At 47.1% G+C, this 19,589-nt stretch overlaps 1 protein-coding gene across 5 annotated transcripts in view; it reads right to left on the bottom strand.

Moving 5' to 3' along the window:
• The window catches only part of PTDSS2 (phosphatidylserine synthase 2), a 49,156-nt gene that overhangs the window by 23,323 nt on the left and 6,244 nt on the right, over positions 1–19,589 (bottom strand). For 4 of the 5 annotated variants that reach the window (XM_023508601.1, XM_003802762.3, XM_023508600.1 and 1 more), the window contains exon 2: positions 8,221–8,322. Coding sequence is in view for 2 of the 5 variants with exons in the window: in XM_003802762.3 (XP_003802810.1) it covers positions 8,221–8,322 (102 nt within the window). In the remaining 3 variants the exon portion in view is untranslated. Of the gene's footprint in view, positions 1–8,220; positions 8,323–19,589 lie in introns of those variants that run through there. The other variant, XM_023508603.1, reaches the window with a different exon arrangement.

Here is a 19,589-nt window from a genome sequence, read left to right as displayed (position 1 = left end):
TGCAGCTGGGACACGACTTCATCAGCAGACCATGGTACCCTGTACAACTGGGACACAGCTTCATAAGCAGACCATGGCACCCTGTGCAGCTGGGATATGACTTCATCAGCAGACCATGGCACCCTGTGCAGCCAGGACACGACTTTATCAGTAGACCATGGTACCCTGTACAACTGGGACACAGCTTCATCAGCAGACCATGGCACCCTGTGCAGCTGGGACATGACTTCATCAGCAGACCATGGTACCCTGTACAACTGGGACACAGCTTCATAAGCAGATCATGGTGCCCTGTGCAGCTGGGACACGACTTCATCAGCAGACCATGGTACCCTGTACAACTGGGACACAGCTTCATAAGCAGACCATGGCACACTGTGCAGCTGGGATATGACATCATCAGCAGACCATGGCACCCTGTGCAGCGGGACACGACTTCATCAGTAGACCATGGTACCCTGTACAACTGGGACACAGCTTCATAAGCAGATCATGGTGCCCTGTGCAGCTGGGCCACGACTTCATCAGCAGACCATGGCACCCTGTGCAGCTGGGACACGACTTCATCAGCAGACCATGGTACCCTGTACAGCTGCCTTACCTTTGGTCTCACAGACCCCGCTCTTTCCTCAGCCCCTTCGGTAACAGTGAGCTGTGTCTCTGCACAGTCTGCCTTCCTTCCTGGCATCCCCACTGCCTCCCAAATTAGTTTTTTTTTTTTATTTGAGACAGAATCTCACTTTATCACCCTCAGTAAAGTGCCATTGTGTCACAGCTCACAGCAACCTCCAACTCCTGGGCTTAGGCAATTCTCTTGCCTCAGACTCGGGAATAGCTGGGACTACAGGCGCCTGCCAGAACACCCGGCTATTTTTTTGTTGCAGTTTGGCAGGGGCCAGGTTCCACCCCACCACCCTTGGTATATGGGGCCAGCGCCCTACCCACTGAGCCACAGGCACCGCCCCCAAATTAGTTTTAAATTTGCGTAAGTAAGCTCTACAGTGGGTGTGTGTCTGGCACTGCAGGCTGGGATACTGCCACAGGCCACGTGCCTGCCTTCACAGAGTGCAATCACCCTGCTGGCAGAAATGCCCTGGCTCTGCCCACTCATCTTCTCCAGGTCCCAGAAACCACTACTCTTTTTACCATTATGTAATTTCACATCTTCCAGAATGTTGTCTAGTTAGGATCATATAGTAGGTAGCCTTTCCAACTGGCTTCTTTCATTTGGTAAAAATGCATCTGAACAGTCATCTCTGCCTTTATGGCTTCCCCATTCATCCCTTTTCACTGTTGAGAAATATTCCCTACATACCACACAGTTCATCCCTCTCCTACTGAAGGACATGTGGTTGTTTCCAATTTCTGGCAACTGTGATAAAGCTGGTATAAACGTTTGCACACAGGTTTCTATGTGAAGGTAACTTTTTTTTTGTTTGAGACAGAGTCTATGTTGCCCTGGGTAGAGTGCCATGGCATCACAGCTCACGGCAGCCTTAAACTCTTGAGCTTAAGCAATTCTCTTGCCTCAGCCTCTCGAGTAGCTGTGACTACAGGTGCCTGCCACAACGCCTGGCTAGTTTTTGTTGCAGTTGTCGTTGTTTAGCTGGCCCAGGCCAGGTTCGAACCCGTCCCATCACCCTCAGTGTATGTGGCTAGCACCATAACCACTGTGCTACAGGAACCTAGCCTGAAGGTAATTTTTCAATTCAACTGCATCAGCACTTAGGAGCAGGACAGCTGGCTAGTGGGTGAGAGTGTGCTTAGCTATGAAGCTACCACAACATTCCTGAGTGGCTGCACCACTGTGCTCCCTCCAGCCACAAGAGCTTCTGGTGCTGCAAATCCTTGGCAGTATTTGATGCTGTTAACTTTAAAATTTTAGCCATCCCAGTGGGTGTATTATGCTATCTCATGCTTTTCGCTTTTTGATTCTCTGCCAACGGAGGATGCTGAGGGCCTTCCCGTGTGCTGTCTGCCATCTGCCCCCATTCCTTGGTGCACACCTGTCAGACCTCTCACCCCGCTTTTAAGCATATGGTTTCTTTTCTTACTATTGAGCTTGAAGAGTTCTTTGCAGCTCGGCGCCTATAGCTCAACCGGCTAAGGCGCCAGCCACGTACACCTAAGGTGGCGGGTTCGAATCCCCAGCCTGGACCCGCCAAACAACAATGATGGCTGCAACCAAAAAATAGCCAGGTGTTGTGGCGGGCGCCTGTGGTCCCAGCTACTTGGGAGGCGGAGGCAGGAGACTCGCGTGAGCCCAGGAGTTGGAGGTTGCTGTGAGCTGTAATGCCCCGGCACTCTGCCCAGGGGGACAGCTTGAGGCTCTGTCTCAAAAAAAAAAAAAAAAGAAGAGTTCTTTGCACATTTTGCATACAAGTCCTTGGCCAGACACAAGTCTCACAAATACTTGCGACCAACCTAGAGCTCCTCTTCTCATTCTGGCACAGAGTCTTTCACAAAGAAGGTCCAACTTATCAGTTTTCTTTCAGGACTGTGGCCTTGACCCTCTGCCAAAGTCATCACCAGACCTAAGGCACCAGGTGTTCTTGCTCTGTGCGAGGTTTTACAGTTCTGCCCTCCACATTTAGGCCCATCTATAACCCATCTTGAATCAATTTGTGTGAAGTGTGAAATCTAGGTTCACTTTACATGTGGCGTCCTGTTGTCCCACAGTCAAACCCAGATGCCCATCCTTCTGTGCACCTGTTCTGGGCTCTTGTCCGGCAACTGTTCTGTCCACATCACTGTCAGGATGACCGCAGCTTCAGAGTGAGTTGGAGAACTGGGCATTGTCACTTCTCTGTGTTCTTCCTTGGTAATGTGAATATATTTGTATGTATATATTTTATGTATTATATATGTGGAGTATATTTATATTTTAAATGAATCACATCTATTTATATGTTCATATGTACTACATGTATTTTATATGACTAGAAGTTTTATTTACTAAATTTGGAAATGGAATAAAAAATTAATTAAAGACCCCTTAAATGTGTTGGCAAGAAAAACTAAAATCTCCCCCAAGGTCACCTACAGATAAGTGGATCTATGGGCTGTGGTAGATAGATACAGCAGAACCCTCCCAGCCATGAATGAACATCCACAGCAGACATGATGATGTAGATGCCACGAGCCCTCATTCCGGGTGGATGAAGCCAGGCACAGAAGTTTATGCTGAGTGACGCTGTTTACATGAAACCAGAACATACAAAACTAATCTGTGCTGAGAGACAGGTGGCTGCCTGGTACCCAGGGTGTGGCCATTTGACGGCTCAGAGGAACTTGGGCAATGGAGATTTCCTACATCTCCATCCAGCAGTGGCCACACAGGTGTAGGTACTTGTCAAAACTCATCAGAGGCTGGTATAGTGGCTCATGCCTGTAATCCCAGTACTGTGGGAGGCTGAGGAGGGAGGACTGCTTGAACTCAGGAGTTTGTGGCTTATCTAAGTGAGACCCCGACTCATGAAAAAATGGAAAAACCCAGCCAGGCACTGCGGTGAGCACCTATAATCCCAGTGGCTTGGGTGGCTGAGGCAGCAGGATGCCCACAGCCGGTGTCTGAGGTTGCAGTGAGCTATGACGCCATTGCACTCTGCTCAGAGCATATGGTAGAACTCTGTCTCAAAAAAAAAAAAAAAGGAAAAAAAACTCATGAGGGGGCCAGGTGTGGTAGTTCACGCCTGTAATCCCAGCATTCTGGAAGGCCAAGGCGGGTAGACTGCCTGCGCTCATATGAGTTCTAGACCAGAGCGAGAACCCCTCTCTAAAAATAGCTGGCATTGTGGCGGGTGCCTGTAGTCCCAGCTATTAGGGAGGCTGAGGCAAGAGGATCTCTTGAGCCCAAGAGTTTGAGGTTGCTGTGAGCTATGACGCCAAGGCACTCTACCAAGGATAACAAAGTAAGACAATCTTAAAAAAAAAAAATAAAAAACTCATCAGGCTGTGTGTTATAATTAGTTACAAAATTATATGTCAATAAGGTGGGGGGTTTTTTTGTTTTTTTTTTTTTTGAGACAGAGCAGCAACCTCCAACTCCTGGGCTTAAGCAATTCTCTTGTCTCAGCCTCCCAAGTAGCTGGGATTACAGGCGCCTGCCACAACACCCAGCTATTTTTTGGTTGTAATTGTCATTGTTGTTTGGCAGGTCCAGGCTGGATTCGAACCTGCCAGTTCTGGTATATGTAGCTGGCGTCTTAGCCACTTGAGCTATAGGCATTGAGCCAATAAGGTTGATTTAAGAAGAAAAACAAAACCAATCCCCTCAAGTAACAAACTATCAGATGCATAAAAAGAACAGTGATAGACAAGCTGAAATTAAAAGCTTACAAAAAAAGAAACTAGTTTCTGGGTGGCGCCTATGACTCAAAGGAGTAGATATGCCAGAGGTGGTGGGTTCAAACCCAGCCCTGGCCAAAAACTGAATTAAAAAAAAAAAACTAGTTTCCTTTAATAATGAAATATTACTGTCTTAAAATAAGGTTAACCTTGAGAGGGTCTTTTCTATATATAAAACCTATGCTTGAGGGCATCAAATAACCCTCACATATTAAAATAAATTAGTCTTAGCCAGGTGCAGTGGCTCATACCTATAATCCTGGCACTCTGGGAAGTGAAGGAGGGAGGATCCCTTAAGCTCAGAAGTTTGAGACCAGCCTTACCAAGAGCAAGACCCTGTCCCTAGTAAACATAGAAAAATTAGCCAGGTGGCATGGTGGGCACGTATAGTCCGAGCTACTTGGAAGACTGAGGCAGGAGGATTGCTAGAGTACAGGAATTTGAGGCTGCTGTAAGCTATGACATCATGGCACTCTAGCCATGACAGAGTGAGACTCTGTCTCAAGAAAAATTAAATAAAAAAGTAAGTAAGTACTGTGGTTCATCTTACAAGGGTACAAGTGAATCTTTCTACGAGCAGAATATGAATGTTTTAACACAATAACTAAGAAAATTACATGAAGACTATGTTAACTAGTTTGATGGAAGTGTTTCGGATTGTTTGTGAAGACACCACACTGTACCCCAGAAGTGCATTAATGTACACAGTTACCATTCAATAAAAAAAAAAAAAAAAAAGTAAGTAAGTAAGTAAACTGGCCCTAGCAGCCACCCCAAGACCTGCAAGGCCAGGGCAGGTCAGATCTCTAGCGCTGTGCTGACATCGGGGGCCCAGAGAAGGTGGTGGCTCCTTTCTGCTCTTAAAGACAGTGAGGCTGGGGGGTTGGGGAGACGGGGGGTGGCGGGGAGTGGGGGGGTGTCTAAAGAATGCGAGCTAGGAAGATATCCAGTGTCCCTGAAACATGGACCCTCAGAAGAAAAGTGCCAGGAGCCCTGAATTTCTGTGTCCTCCATCTCAATGTCCATATGGGGGCAGCACAGCAAGAAGGTGGCTCAAGGAGACTAGCTCCATCAGCAGGGCCTGCCCCCTCGGGGTCCCAGCCATCACCCCCTTAGGCTTGGAGTTGCTCCTCCAGGGGCTTGGCAAACAGGTTCTTCCTGTGACAGTTCTTGCCTGGCGATGATGGGACTGCTCATCTCTGCCCTAATTTCACTCTTGAGATATGACCACGCCCTGCTCCATACTACTCCCTGGCCTAGCATGTCCCTGAGACGATGCAGACCTGCTCATTCTTTCTTTTATTTTTTTTTTTTTGAGACAGAGCCTCAAGCTGTCCCCCTGGGTAGAGTGCCATGGCATTACAGCTCAAAGCAACCTCCAACTCCTGGGCTCAAGCGAGTCTCCTGCCTCCGCCTCCCAAGTAGCTGGGACCACAGGCGCCCGCCACAACGCCCGGCTATTTTTTTTTTTTTTTTTTTGGTTGCAGCCATCATTGTTGTTTGGCGGGGCCGGGCTGGGGATTCGAACCCGCCACCTTAGGTGTATGTGGCTGGCGCCTTAGCCGGTTGAGCTATAGGCGCCGAGCCGACCTGCTCATTCTTGATGGAAAAGACCAAATCCTACTTGGAAGCTCCCTCTAGGCCAGTGGTTCTTAACCTGTGGGTCGCAACCCATAGGAACTGGGTTGCGGCATTAGGAAGGTTGAGAACCAGTGCTCTAGGCAAATGTGGGATTCCTATTAGCAGTTTCACCATCTTGACATACACAGGCCCAGTGACCTGGGCAGCCCCTGCAAGGGCCCAAGATGCAGCAGACGCCCTCTGCTACTCTGACCCTGGTGCCCAAGTACGTGAGCCCCCATGAGCACAAACACACTCACATGAGCTCACACACAACGCTCACACGAGCTCACATACACTCAGACAAGCTCACACACGCTCACAAGAGCACACACCCTCACACCAGCACACAGGAGCTCACATACACACAAACATGCTACAGACTCCACATGTGACTCAGGCTGAGAGGCGGAGGCACTGGCTTGAGGCTGAGACAGTGGCCAGTAGCCCTGGCACAGGACAGAACTAGGTGGAAGCTGGCACCCACAAAGAACAAAGTAGGGAGGAAAAGCCACAGAGCGGGGAGCAGGGTAAGGAAACCAGGCAGTGGCCACCTGTGACATCCAGCTGAGGACAGAGTGTGAGCCCCTTAAGGGAGTGGTCTGCAGAACCCTGGGCCTTGGTATTCCCAACAGCAATTCCTAATCAGAAGTGGCCGGCTGTACCCAAGGAGACAAGCTTGTTATAAGGTGACTCTAACATATCCCACACAGCCAGGAGCCACCATTGCTTATGGTGAGCCACCTGCACTGTGACAGTGGCCCCACCAGTGCTGATGGTGAGCCGCCTGGCACTGTGATGGTGGCCCCACCAGGCCTGGCCACCTAGCACTATGACAGTGGACCCACTAGGCCTGGCTGACAACTGTGGAGAGGATAATGGTGTTCACACCATACCCACCTGTAACCTAATCATCAGACATTAACAAAAAGCCAAATGCTGACCCAGAGATGTCACAATAGGTAGGTTATACAAGGCCTGGGTACTGCCACTGATCGGCCCCTGGAGCTCCCTCTACCTCCAACTCCTCCAGGATGGATCCTGACCCCTCTGGCTTCCCCAGGCTGTGCTACCAGAGGAGGTGGGGCTTGGGGCCCAGCAGCAGCAGCAACTTGCCAGGCAGGAAGCAGCTCTGACTAATATGAGGTGCCCAGACTGGGCGAACAACTGGAGAGGTGAGTCTGTCAGGCAAGGACTCACGATAAGCAACAAGCTCTACTCTCAGCTTCTCTTCCACGCACTGACCTCAGAAGCCACAGAACTCAGGCAGAGGACCAATCTAGTGACTGGTCTGCCTTCGGAGACAACCACTTCTGGACTGCAGAAGTGAGGTCACAGGCTGCCCACCAGACAACCCCTCACCAGATGGCTGCCCAGCAGCTACAAGTGCTTCACTTATTTTTAGAATATAAAAGTCTAAGTTTATTTTTTATTAGAGAAGGAAAAGAGTTGGGGGAGATGAGAAAAAGAGATAAGAGAGAAAGGAGAAGATGGTAGGAGAGAAAAGGAACAGAGAATGCTTTAAATTTTTAAAAAGTTGTTAGTATTAACACCAGTGTTGGGTAGGCACAATGGCTCATGCCTATAATCCCAGCACTTTGGGAGGATGAGGTCAGAAGTTCAACACCGGTTTGAATAACACAGCAACATCCTATTTTTATAAAAAATTAAAATAAAAAAATTAGCAGGGGATAGTGGTGCATACTAGCAGTCCTAGCAACTTGAAGGCTGAGGCAGAAAGACTGCCTTAGCCCAGAGGTTTGAGGCTGCCAGAAGCCATGATGATACTACTCCACTCTAGCCTGGGACACAGTGCAAGACCTCATCTCTAAAAAACAAAAAAACAAAAACCACAACACCCCAGCATATAGGAACCACACCAGCTAACTGTCACTGCTCCATATAACCCCAACAGCCCGAGAGCCCAAACACCAGGCTCTAGCCCTGGAGGCTGTGAGGCTCCTCCCGTCCCCCAGCACACAAATGCAATGGGGTACAGCATAAGCTGCAGAGTACAGGGGAGGTGACACAGGCTCCAGGGGCCCAATGACAGGTGGGACCGGGGCTGACCAGTCCATGGGCAAGAAAGGCCACATAGCACCAGAGGGGAGGCCTAGGAAAGGGGTGTGTCAGGCCCATGGGAAGGGTGCCAGAGAGAGCCTCTGAGCCCTGGCCAGCCTGGTACAGCACAGACGCCATAGCCTCTCACTAGGGGCCAGTGTACCCGGTGTGGGAGAGGGCAGCTGCAATTACCTCTTGGTGTTGTAGGCTGTGTCCTGAGGTGTTTCTTCCAGCAGTGTCACATAGCCAAGTGCACAGGTGAGGATGAAGAGCACAGTCAAGGTGTGGGCTCGCCTGAAATCCAAAACACATAGTCATCATGTCAAAGTCAGACAGTCTGTCAAATACGCACGTTACCTGTCAGGCACGTCTGTGCCCAGGTGAGAGCTGAACTGCTCTCTCTACCTCCTAGATGGCGAGTGCCTGGCAGGCCCTGCAGATGGCTTCTGGATGATCCTGCCTGTTCTCAGGGAGCTGGGGTGCTCAGAGGCCTCAGGTCACAGTGCTGCTGGTGTCCAGAGCAGGTGTTTGTCGTCAGGGCCACCAGACACTAGTAAACATGGCATCTTCCACTCAGCAAGATGCAATGAGATGGCCAGGCTTTGGGCCTGGGAAATCACCACATCTGAGACTCAGAAGATGACAGCTCAAGGAACAACAGCAGAGAGCACACCAGCCTGAGCATGAAGGGCACAGCCCTAACAAGGCTACTTACTCCCTGGAGTCTGGCAACAGAGGTGGGCTCAAGTCTGACTCTAGCAGGGCCTTTAGAGGGCCTTCAGAACCCCATGTGGGAGAAAAGGGCTCTCAGCAGGGGGCAGCTGCAGCCTATCCCACCCTAGTGCCAACCAAAACAGTCACTTAGCAACAGCCCACAGCAGTCAGGCACCAGAACCGTAGGCCACAGACCCCCACACCTGAGACCCACCCCCAACCCTCCCACCCCCGGCACCTGAGACCCCTCTGCATGTTAACTGCCTACAAATAACCAGAGACCCAGCTCTGACATCCAGACAAGTGGCATGAGCTTGGAGAAGCCAGTTAATCTCTTTGCACCTTGGTCTCCTCTCTAGATGGGGGCACTTACGGCCTCCCAGAGCAAGTGTGCAACAAACACAGCTGGCAGCCTGGGGTTCACCTTCAGGAGACACAGACTGTCATGAACTCCACTGCACCCAAAGACATGAAAAGGCCAACCACACAGTGGGAGGGAACACTCACAACACACGTGTCTAGACATATGAAGAACTCTTACACTCAAAGAAGATACACAAGCTAATGAAAAAGGCAAAAAACTGAATAAAACGCTTCACAAAGAAAGTACACAAATGGCCAATAAGCACAGAAAGAGATGTAGGGCCTCATTGAGTGCAAATTAAAGCCACACTGAGATACCGGCACACATCCAATGGACACCAGAATCATGGCTACACCACGTCTGGGGTACAGACCAGCAGAATGCATATCCCTCAAAGGCCACTCTAAAGACCACTCTGGCAATTTCTTAAAAAGTTAAACATACCTGACCTGGCGAGGTGGCTCACATCTATAATCCTAGCACTCTGGGAGGCCGAGGTGAGTGGACTGCATGAGCTCAGGGGTTTGAGACCAGCCTGAGCAAGAGCGAAATCCCATCTCCAAAAATAGTGGGCATTAAGGGTGCCTGTAGTCCCAACTACTTGGGAGGCTGAGGCAAGAGAATGTGTGAGGTTGCTGTGAGCTAAGATGCCATGGCACCATACCAAGGGTGACAAAGCAAGACTGACTCAAAAAAAAAAAAAAAAAAATACACCTACCATCCAAACTAGCCATTTACTGAAAAATATTTACTCAAGATAAATAAAAACACAGGTCCATGCAAAAACCTACCTGTATGTGAACATTTATTTTGTAATAATCTAAAAAACCTACAATTGGAAAGAGAGCAAAAACCTCGGCAGAATGATAAAACCATGGTCCACCCATACCATAGGATGAGCCACTCATGGCCACATTGAGGGCAGATGGTATAGACACACTGCACAGAGGCTAAGGTGCAGGGCCTGAGTAGTGGGAGGGCTTCGAGGGGCCAGCACCTGCCCCCATGTTTTGGGCCTAATTGCTCTTCACCTAGCATCAGCTGACAAGTTGCCACAAGGAATTCCACTGGGACTTTGGAACCAAGGCCAAGGAATTGTCAAACACACTCACCTCACTCTTAAACTTCAACTTGATAAGTTAAAGAAGGGAGAGATATACCCCAATACACCTCATAATCTTCTCTCTCACACCTTCTTTATTTCAAATTTTTAAAATGCTGATATCCAGGGATACACGGCAGCTGAGTGATTTTGGAATGCACCTAATTCTAAACATCCTGAGGTACTATGGAAGGACCCTCTGACTGGTATTTGGCAAGGGCCTGACCCTGTTCTAATATGGGGGAGAGAACATGTTTGCTTTTCCTAGAGCAGCTGACAGTCCTCATTGGCTCCCTGAATGGTTGATCAGACATGGACCCTGGAGATCTTCCTGTGCCACCAATGAGGAAGCTGAGATTGGCACCCCAAGTGATCTACCACTGAGCCAAGACATCTAGAAGATGAAGCCTCCGACATAGGGACAAGTGAAGAAGTTGACCCATGAAAGAACTGATCTTGTGCAACATTGTGGCAAGCCAGTCATACACCCCCCACCAAGCTTTTCACAGCTGTGATAGCTGTTCCTTGTTTTTCTTCTGCAGAGTTGGAGTCAAGCAACTCCTCCAATTAGAATCATTTGTTCATAAATTGGTACTATTTGGCCCTAAGAAATAAAAAGGGAGAAGGTGTGGAGTGCGGACTATGAGACAGTAGAACCCTCACAGCCCAGGAGGTGCATTCAGAGAATGGCCCCCAAATGCTTCTCCTCCCTTCTTAAAACAGCAAAGGTCCTTTCTCCTTGCTCCCTCTGCCCCAAGTCATGTAGCTTCTGTATACTTCCCATCTTTTTCTGAAAAGCACACAGCCTTCTCTCCCTAAAGTTAATCTTTACCCCACGTACTAAGATTCATGTCATTAAGAATACTGCTTATCGGCTCAGCACCCATAGCACAGTAGTTATGGTGCCAGACACATAAACCAAGGCTCGTGGGTTCAAACCTAGCCCAGGTTAGCTGAACAACTATGACAACTGCAACAAAAAATAGCCAGACTTGGGCGGCACCTGTGGCTCAGCGTGTAGGGTGCCAGCCCCATATACCGAGGGTAGCGGGTTCAAACCCAGCCCGGGCCGAACTGTGGGGCATTGTGACAGGTGCCTGTAGTCCCAGCTACTCGGGAGGCTGAGGCAAGAGAATCACTTAAGCCCAGAAGTTTGAGGTTGCTTTAAGCAGTGATGCCACAGCACCCTACCAAGGGCAACAACTTGAGACTTAGTCTCAAAAAAAAAAAAAAAAAAAAATATATATATATATATGTATGTATGTATGTATGTATTGCTTATGATATAACTCCTGTTACTTATCTAGTTACTTCCCCTCAACCTTGTAAGGTGAAAATATTCCCACTGGCTTTCCTTGCTGATTTGCAACTTTGTTAATACAAGCAACCTTGTTTAGGTACTATATATAAACAAAGCTGTTCACACAGTTCCATGCAGGCTCGTCATCAGCTGCCTCAGACCTACAATCCCATCTCATCTCTTTGTCTTTCACGTAAACATCTCACGTAATCGATGTTTCTTCTGTAATTTATTTTCTCAATTTCCTACCATTCCCACATTCTAATTTGTTTACTCTTCTCACTGGTTCACAAAAGATCAAGACTCAGAAGAGCTGGGCCTGGAGGGCTGCAGAGCTCCGGGTAGGACACCCCACCCCAAAACCTCAGAATAGGACACCCCACCCCATGCTGGACATACCACCCAGAGCCCCAAAGAGGACAGGGCAAGAGGTCCTCTCTGGGCCCTGCTCAATCCCCAGAAGTTCTGAGAAACAGCAGGAAAACTCTCAAAAGCCTGCATGTTTCTGGAGATGGCAGTGCTGGGAGCTGGGAAGAGCGTCAGCATGACAGGCTAATCACGAGGGACAAGGTCAACAGGCTCCAACACCCACAGACAGTGAGTGGTATGCATGGGAGCCTGTCACCAAGGAGGCCACCTATTGGAGAGGTCAACAGGTCCTTCGTGGAACCCAGCATAGAACAAACAGCCATCCCATAGAGGAGCCCTGGCTCTGGGCAGTAGTGTCTGTGGGAAAACAGGCAGGAAGGCACCCCAGCCTAGGGAAGGGCAACAGCAACCCAGTTGACAGCCAACCAGATCTGGTGCAGAAGGGGCTCAACAGCTAAGTCAGCGTGAGAACACAGCAGATCCCACGTTCTGCAGGTGACCAGCAAGACAGATGGGACACCTCGTTTCCACGGGGGTCAAGGGCAGAAACAAGGAGGCCTTGGGATACCCAAAATTCCTCCATGCCACACACAGAACAACGAGAGGAAGCTGCCGGGCCTAACCCAGCACTGCTCCTGGAAGTACTGCCATTCAGGTGGCCACCAAGCACCTGCCCCCACCCCCAGCCTTGGGGAAGCAGAATTAGGAATAAGAGGACCCAGCTGTCTAAGGCAGGAAGGCAGGTGGACCCAGAGCAAGGCACCAGGCACAGTAGTCACCTGGCAAGACCAAGTTCAGAACTGCTGAGACCAAATACTCTACTGGGAAGTAAGAGCTGCCTTAGTCACAGCCCATCTTAACCAGCACGATGCTGACATGTGCACAGCAGTAGCAGGTGCACTCAACACAGCACAAAAAAGGCTCCAAAGGCGTCCTTGTCCCTCCCAGGGAGGCTTGGGTCCTGTGGCCAAGTCCAGGACAAGAGCTGCAGTAAACCCCAGGACTCAGTCACTCAACAAGGATGAGGGCGTGAGGACAGTGGGCTTCCTGCCACCACGAGTGGAAGACATCTGGTTGTAATTCCCTTTCCAGAGATGGCCAAGCTCAGGCTGAGTGGGCAGGAGCCAGGCATGTCCAGATCAGCTAGAGAAAAACAGACATGCATCACTGAGGAAGGACCGAGGGGAGGCCAAGATCAGAGGGCCTATCCACGGCCTGCAGGAGGCCCTGGGCCTGTGATACTGGCCCTCCCAGCCTGCTGCCAGCATGATCAAAAGGACCATCATGCTTCCTGATATGGACAAACCCACAATGACTAAGGATGCATCTCAGAAACCTGAGTAAAGAAGTACTCTACGACAGGCTGAGTCACTAAGAAGACTCAGGAGAGGCACAGTGTCATGAGGAATCATCAGACAACTAGCTCCCTCCTGGGGAGACAGTAAGAATGGGAACCTGATGGCAGTCAGGGTTAGGGTTAGGCACCTCTGCAGGGTAGACTTTCAGGTCTCCCAATTTTTAGACACTTGCTGATGCATCTTCACACAGTACTTATGAGTCTGTGTCCCCAAACATTTTCCCCTGGGTGTTCCCCACAACCAGCAGAAGAGGCAATATCCTTACTACTCTGAGAGGGCAGCTACTGGGTTCTGAGGCTGGCAGACTCTGAACACCAACAACTTTCCCTGCTGCAAAAAAGCAATCACAAAGAAACAAAATCTACACACATGATCTGAGAACCCAACCATCTTTGACGAAAGCCCTGAGCCAGATGCAGTGGCTCACACCTGTAATCCCAGCACTATGGGAGGCCAAGTGGATTGCTTGACCTCAGGAGCTCGAGACCAGCCTGAGCAAGAACTTGACCCCATCTCTACTAAAAAAATAAATAAATAAATAAGAAAAACTAGCCAGGTGATATAGCAGGTGCCTGTAGTCCCATGTACTCAGGAGGCTAAGGCTTGAGCCCAGGAGTTTAAAAAACAAAAAAATGACAACCCTCAAAACAAGGTTTTACAGCATATAAAATTTTCTTTTGGTAATTTTGCAACCTAAAGTCATTTCCACAAATATAAACTTTTTATGTTAATCTTTATGTATGTCACCTTTTTGAAAGTTTATTAATAAAATTCTCTAAAACACAAAATAAGAGTTTTAAAATCCTAACACAGCAAGTCAGTAGGGGAGACACAGGTGGCCAGGACAAGGGCCCACAGGTCAGCAGGCATGTACCTATTTACCGGCCATAAGGAAACTCAGCTCCTTCCCGAGAACAGGTAAGAGAAGTGCAGTGAGGGCCTGCTCCATGTTTCTCTGCACTGCGGGTTGGGAGGGAACCAGACCCACCCACCCAGAGGCTGCCTGAAACCAGCCAGCCCAGTCTCACCCCCTCAGCCTCCTGACAGGTAGGCTGCCCTACCAATAGGCATGTGTCCCAAATACCCCTGTGGGCAGGAACCTGGGGCCCAGGTCTTGGCTCCTAAAGAAGTCAGCACTGGGGTGGTACCTGTGGCTCAGTGAGTAGGGTGCCGACCCCATATACCGAGGGTGGTAGGTTCGAACCCAGCCCCCGTCAAACTGCAACAACAACAAAAAATAGCCAGGCGTGTGGCGGGCACCTGTAGTCCCAGCTACTCAGGAGGCTGAGGCAAGAGATGATATCACATAAGCCCAAGAGCTGGAGGTTGCTGTGAGCTGTGATGCCATGGCACTCTACCTAGGGCGACAAAGTGAGACTCCGTCTCTTAAAAAAAAAAAAAAAAGTCAGCACCGCTGCCTATCTTCCTTCGAGCAGCTTCTACTGCCTCCCAGCATGGAGTGAACTGGGAGGGCTCCTGACAGATCTGCCACTCAGTGCCCTTCAACCAGCACACACTGAGCTTCTGAAGTTCTGGAACGATACGAGAACCTAAGCTTCTTGTGTAGTTTTCTAGTGTATTTTCTAAAATAGTAACTGTAGAGAGTTCCCAAAATGTGTCAGATGACTGCATAAGGAACAAGGAAAGTCAGTCCAGCCATGTCACTTCAGGACCTCAGGGACTCCAGTGGACACTGAAGATATGATGGGAGGACACTGCCCTCCCTCCTGTCTGAAAGGTGTGGGACAAGACACCTGCAGACAGCAGGCCCCAGGGGTTCAGAGTCTGGTGGCACAAGGTCTGGATATGTGTGTCCAGTGATACAGGGCACCTACTCTCTCCCTCTCAGTGTGTACACTGTTGTAACCCAGTCCTCTTTCCCCTGTTCACTCCTGTTCCCCAGCCCCACCTGTCCCCCTCCTCCAGCCCATGTCCCTCCTCCTCCCTTCTCCCCCCCAGAGTCAACTCGGGAACAAGGCAAGTCCCTCCTCCCTCCATGGTGGCTGAGAACAGTGCCTCCCAGCCACGTTCCCAGGCCCCCTCCTTCCCCTAGGGTTGCCAAGAACAAGCTTCACGTACAAGGAAGAAAAGTCCCAAGGTTCACAAAACCCCCAAGTTCTCAGTAGATGAAGAATGGTGGAAAACTCACTGAGACTCAATTAATTACTGTTGTATAACCATAACCATTGTGATACGAGATATAACCATTGTCAACCGAAACTGTATTATTGTTCCATTGCTGTATCCATGACTACCCAAGTTGTAAACCCCCCTTAACCAGCCACGTTTTGCTTCTGTAATATGCTTGCACAAAGCCTATAAAAGGCAACTCACCCTCACTCCTGGGCTGCTGACTATCTCTCGGAGCAGCAGCCCCTGCAGCAGGTAAAATAAATTACCAATTAATTAACCTAAGTGGGGGTCCGAGTCTATTTTTCCTGGTCCCCTAAGTTATTTGATTTGGAGGCCCCAGCGAGATCCTCACCCTCAGACCCCTGCCACCAGCTGACAGCTCCAGGGGAAGGCCTCGGAGATGTCCCTCCACCCTGGGGCTCTCAGCTGGTGAGAGTAAAAGAGAAAAAACTCAGGTCACAGGTTTCCAAATTTTCTGTTTGGGTGATTTAATTATGGCGTCTTAAGTAAGTCTGTCTGGGTCTCTAGAGAATCTGGGGGAACATGGGCTAGGCTGGACACAGCCTGAGATGCCCCTCCCCCGAGGCAGGATGGAGACGTCCATCTGTCTCTTTGGGTTGTTTGTTTTTGTATTGTCATGTTTGTAGCTCTTTATTAAACTGTTCTGGTATTAGCAGTCTTTTTAGACTGCTCGGATTTGCAGGCTAGTCCTGTTCTGGTAAACTGCAGTCTCCTATTGGGTTGTCTTGGGTTTCTGCAGTCAATTGTGCTGGTTCTGGTTTGTGTGTCTTTTATGTTTTAAGTTTTGTATAAGTGAGTGAGTGAAAGAGTTAAATGTGACTCCGTGTCTGACTAATTTCTGCCTGTTGAATTCTGTTGGTGTTTCCTGTCCCATCCACTTGTGATTTTACTTTATTGGTTTATCTGTTTTTTTATAATGTTTTATATTGTAGTCTTTTTGTCCGCTTAGTGATTTGCTCAAAGTAAGACAGAGTAATTTTTGAAAATGCTCTTTCAGGCTTGGCGCCTGTGGCTCAAGCGGCTAAGGCGCCAGCCACATACACCTAAGGTGGCAGGTACGAATCCCCAGCCCAGGCCCGCCAAAAAACAATGATGGCTACAACCAAAAAAAATGGCCAGGCGTTGTGGCGGGCGCCTGTAGTCCCAGCTACTTGGGAGGCTGAGGCAGGAGACTCGCTTGAGCCCAGGAGTTGGAGGTTGCTGTGAGCGTGATGCCATGGCACTCTACCCGGGGGGATAGCTTGAGGCTCCGTCTCAAAAAAAAAAAAAAAAAAGAAAATGCTCTTTCAGTAACTTTTTAATTTCAGCCAAATTCACCAAGAACAACAGTAACAAAGTGCATATTTTCTGTAAGTAAAACTAACCAGCTCAATAAAGAGAAACTAGGGATTCTAGATTTTCAATTTTAAGAAGCAGGCACCTATTTAGTAAATATTAACTTGAGTCTACAAATCATGTGTATGTGGCGTGTGTAAAAAGTAAAGACTGTGCCAAGAAAAAGTTGCGATTTACGCAGTCCAGTGAACTTGATATATTAGTAAATTGTGTAACACCTGTTAGTCAAGATTGTATTTAATTTATCAATCCCGGTGCTTTATTCAGTGTCCTTTCAAGGTTCCTTTAGGAAACTCTCTTAGATTTCAATCCAGGGAAAGTCGCTGTATTTTCCTTCCTCCTCTTTTTCCTGGTAAACAGTTACTATCCTTGAGACTGGGCATCACTTTTGTTTCTATATACACCTTCAATTTATGAGTTTAAGTGTCCATATTTCTGTTCTATGTACAATTTATTTTAACCCGGACTGTGGCCACTGAATGTGGCTGAGGCATAAAACCGCTTTCACCCACAGGGCTGCTGCTAAGAAACTGACTCTGTCCCCCACCTCACCCTGCCAAATTATCTGATTGAATTACAATTAAAAAGTTAATACAAAGTTTATTAAAACTGTTCCTCTTCTGCCTACAAAAAACTGTAATTACTATGTAACAAATAGCTTTAAAATAAGGTGCCAGCTCTCAGCAGGAAACCCAAGGTCAATTACTCATCTGAAACTAAAGAAAAAAAAACAGTCCTCTTTACCTTTTAAAATAGCAACCTAACATCACTCTAATTAGTATATATTCTGCCCATCTTCAGATGGTCTTTGAGGGGGGCAGGCTGTAATCCCTTTAAGGGGAGGTGCCCTCTGAAAACATCCCAGGGCCCCTAAAAGGGGGCCACAGAGATAAGCCATTTTGATATCTATTTTTAACTAGTGTCTACAGACATTAACTATTAATGGCATTTTTGTTATGCTTATTTGTTATGAATTGCCATAAAAACATGTAACTATTAAAGTCATTTATTATAACACCCTTAAGAACCTCCCAAGAAAAGCCAATAAGATAAGAACTTTAAACAGGGACCCTGGGTTGCCAGGCCCCACCAGTGAAACTACAGCCCTACTGTCCTGTCAGGGACTCCCAGAAATATATATCAACACCCGTCACCAGAAACGCTATTAAAATAAAAGTAGGAGTCAAATCAACCCCCGAAGTATTAAATCATTCACAGGCCTGTTAAAAAGTGTGTAAGAATGTGTTCTGGTTCTGATTCTAAAGGTACAAGAGTATAAAAGTAAATGTAAACTATTTTCGTTTTATAACATTTGTTCAGTGTTTATTAGAAGACTAGTCTCAGCCTGAAACAGTCTTAAAAACATTTGTGAATGAATTGCAAATCTTTTCTTTCAAGGAATCCTTCAAGACTTTACCCCTCCTAACACCCCTCACCATCTGATACCTCTTTGACCTGATATTAGGCTTAGTATCCCCTTCCCATCATCACCAAACTTTTGAACCCCTCCTTTTTTCTGTTTAACAATTACCTGACTGTAATACTCTTAGTTGCCATCAGTCAAAAAAAGGGGTAATCAGGCAGATTTTTATAATAACTTGTTAGTACATTTATTTTGTCATCTGATCACATTTCTTGTTGAACTTTCATTCCCAGTTGTGCAAATGACAGAGTTGCCACTGGCAGCAGTAGCTACGACTGACTAAAAAATTCAGACATAGTAAAGACAGTTTTGATTCCTTTTGAACTTGCCTACTCCTTTCGCCTGGTTTTCCCACCTCACTGCCTCTACTTTAGAGGATTTAGCTATTTATGGAAGGTGTCAGAGAAATGGTGTCATGCCCAGCCATTTCAGTTGAGGCTCCAAGAGTGTGACCCACCAGGTCCTCCAAGCCCTGAAGGAGCTGAAAAGGGTAGAAAAGAAGCAAGATAGGGGGCTGCAAATTGACACCTCAAGAACAGAGAAATCTAAACAGAATTGCTGGATAGGTGCCAACAAAAAACATTAAAACAAATAATGCTAAGGTAATAAACTGCCTCATTTGTAAACAAAAATATACCTTTACAAGCAGAATGAGTATTCTAACAAATGAACAAATATAGTCTCGTACTTTAGGCAGCGTTATTAAGTTTTCACAGTTTTCATCTGGAAAAATTAAGATGTGTACTCCCTACTCAGAGTATAACCTTCCAAATATTTAGAACTGCTTTATTCATAACTTTACTAGGACTCAAAGAGTATAACCTGCAATATATTTGTGCCTGGAAATAAAGATCTGATTTCTAAACTTACCTGAGCCTGAAAAATAAAAATTTTCTGTTTAGGTCTAATTTAAAAAATCCTGCATCAATGTTATATTTCATAAAATGTTTCTCATTTGTAAAATGTAATAATTTAATTGCCTAAAATGGAGTCTTTAGCAAAGAAAATTCTTGCTTTTTAAAACGTTTTAATTATTAGTTTAGCGGGTAAATGGTTAACTATAATCCTGTTTTATAAAAAGTGAATTTTAGGGAGTAAGAAAATTAGATGGAAAAAAAAATGACACTGTATAAAGAAAAAATATTATATAATAAATTTATCCTGAACAGAATAGTTGTTTAAAAGTAAGAAACAAAATAAAAATTAAAGAAGATTTAAAATGTTTATAGATTGCCTGTACAGGTTAAATAAAACTCATAAAAAGAGTTTTTTATGTAAAAAGTTTTTTATGTAAAAAGTTTACATGTAATCCAGTTGACTATGTATTTCCTTCAAAATATTTTAGTTGTAATTCTGTTTAAACAAATGTTTTAAACCTTTAATATTTAACAAAACTTCCAAAGTAAAAACTCTAAATTCAGCTTGGCGCCTATAGCTCAACC

This window comes from Otolemur garnettii, unplaced genomic scaffold, assembly GCF_000181295.1.
Source record: "Otolemur garnettii isolate 467f Iridium unplaced genomic scaffold, OtoGar3 scaffold00260, whole genome shotgun sequence".
Lineage (NCBI taxonomy): Eukaryota > Metazoa > Chordata > Mammalia > Primates > Galagidae > Otolemur > Otolemur garnettii.
Note: the sequence above shows the minus strand (reverse complement) of the source record. Positions and strands in the feature narration are given on the sequence as shown.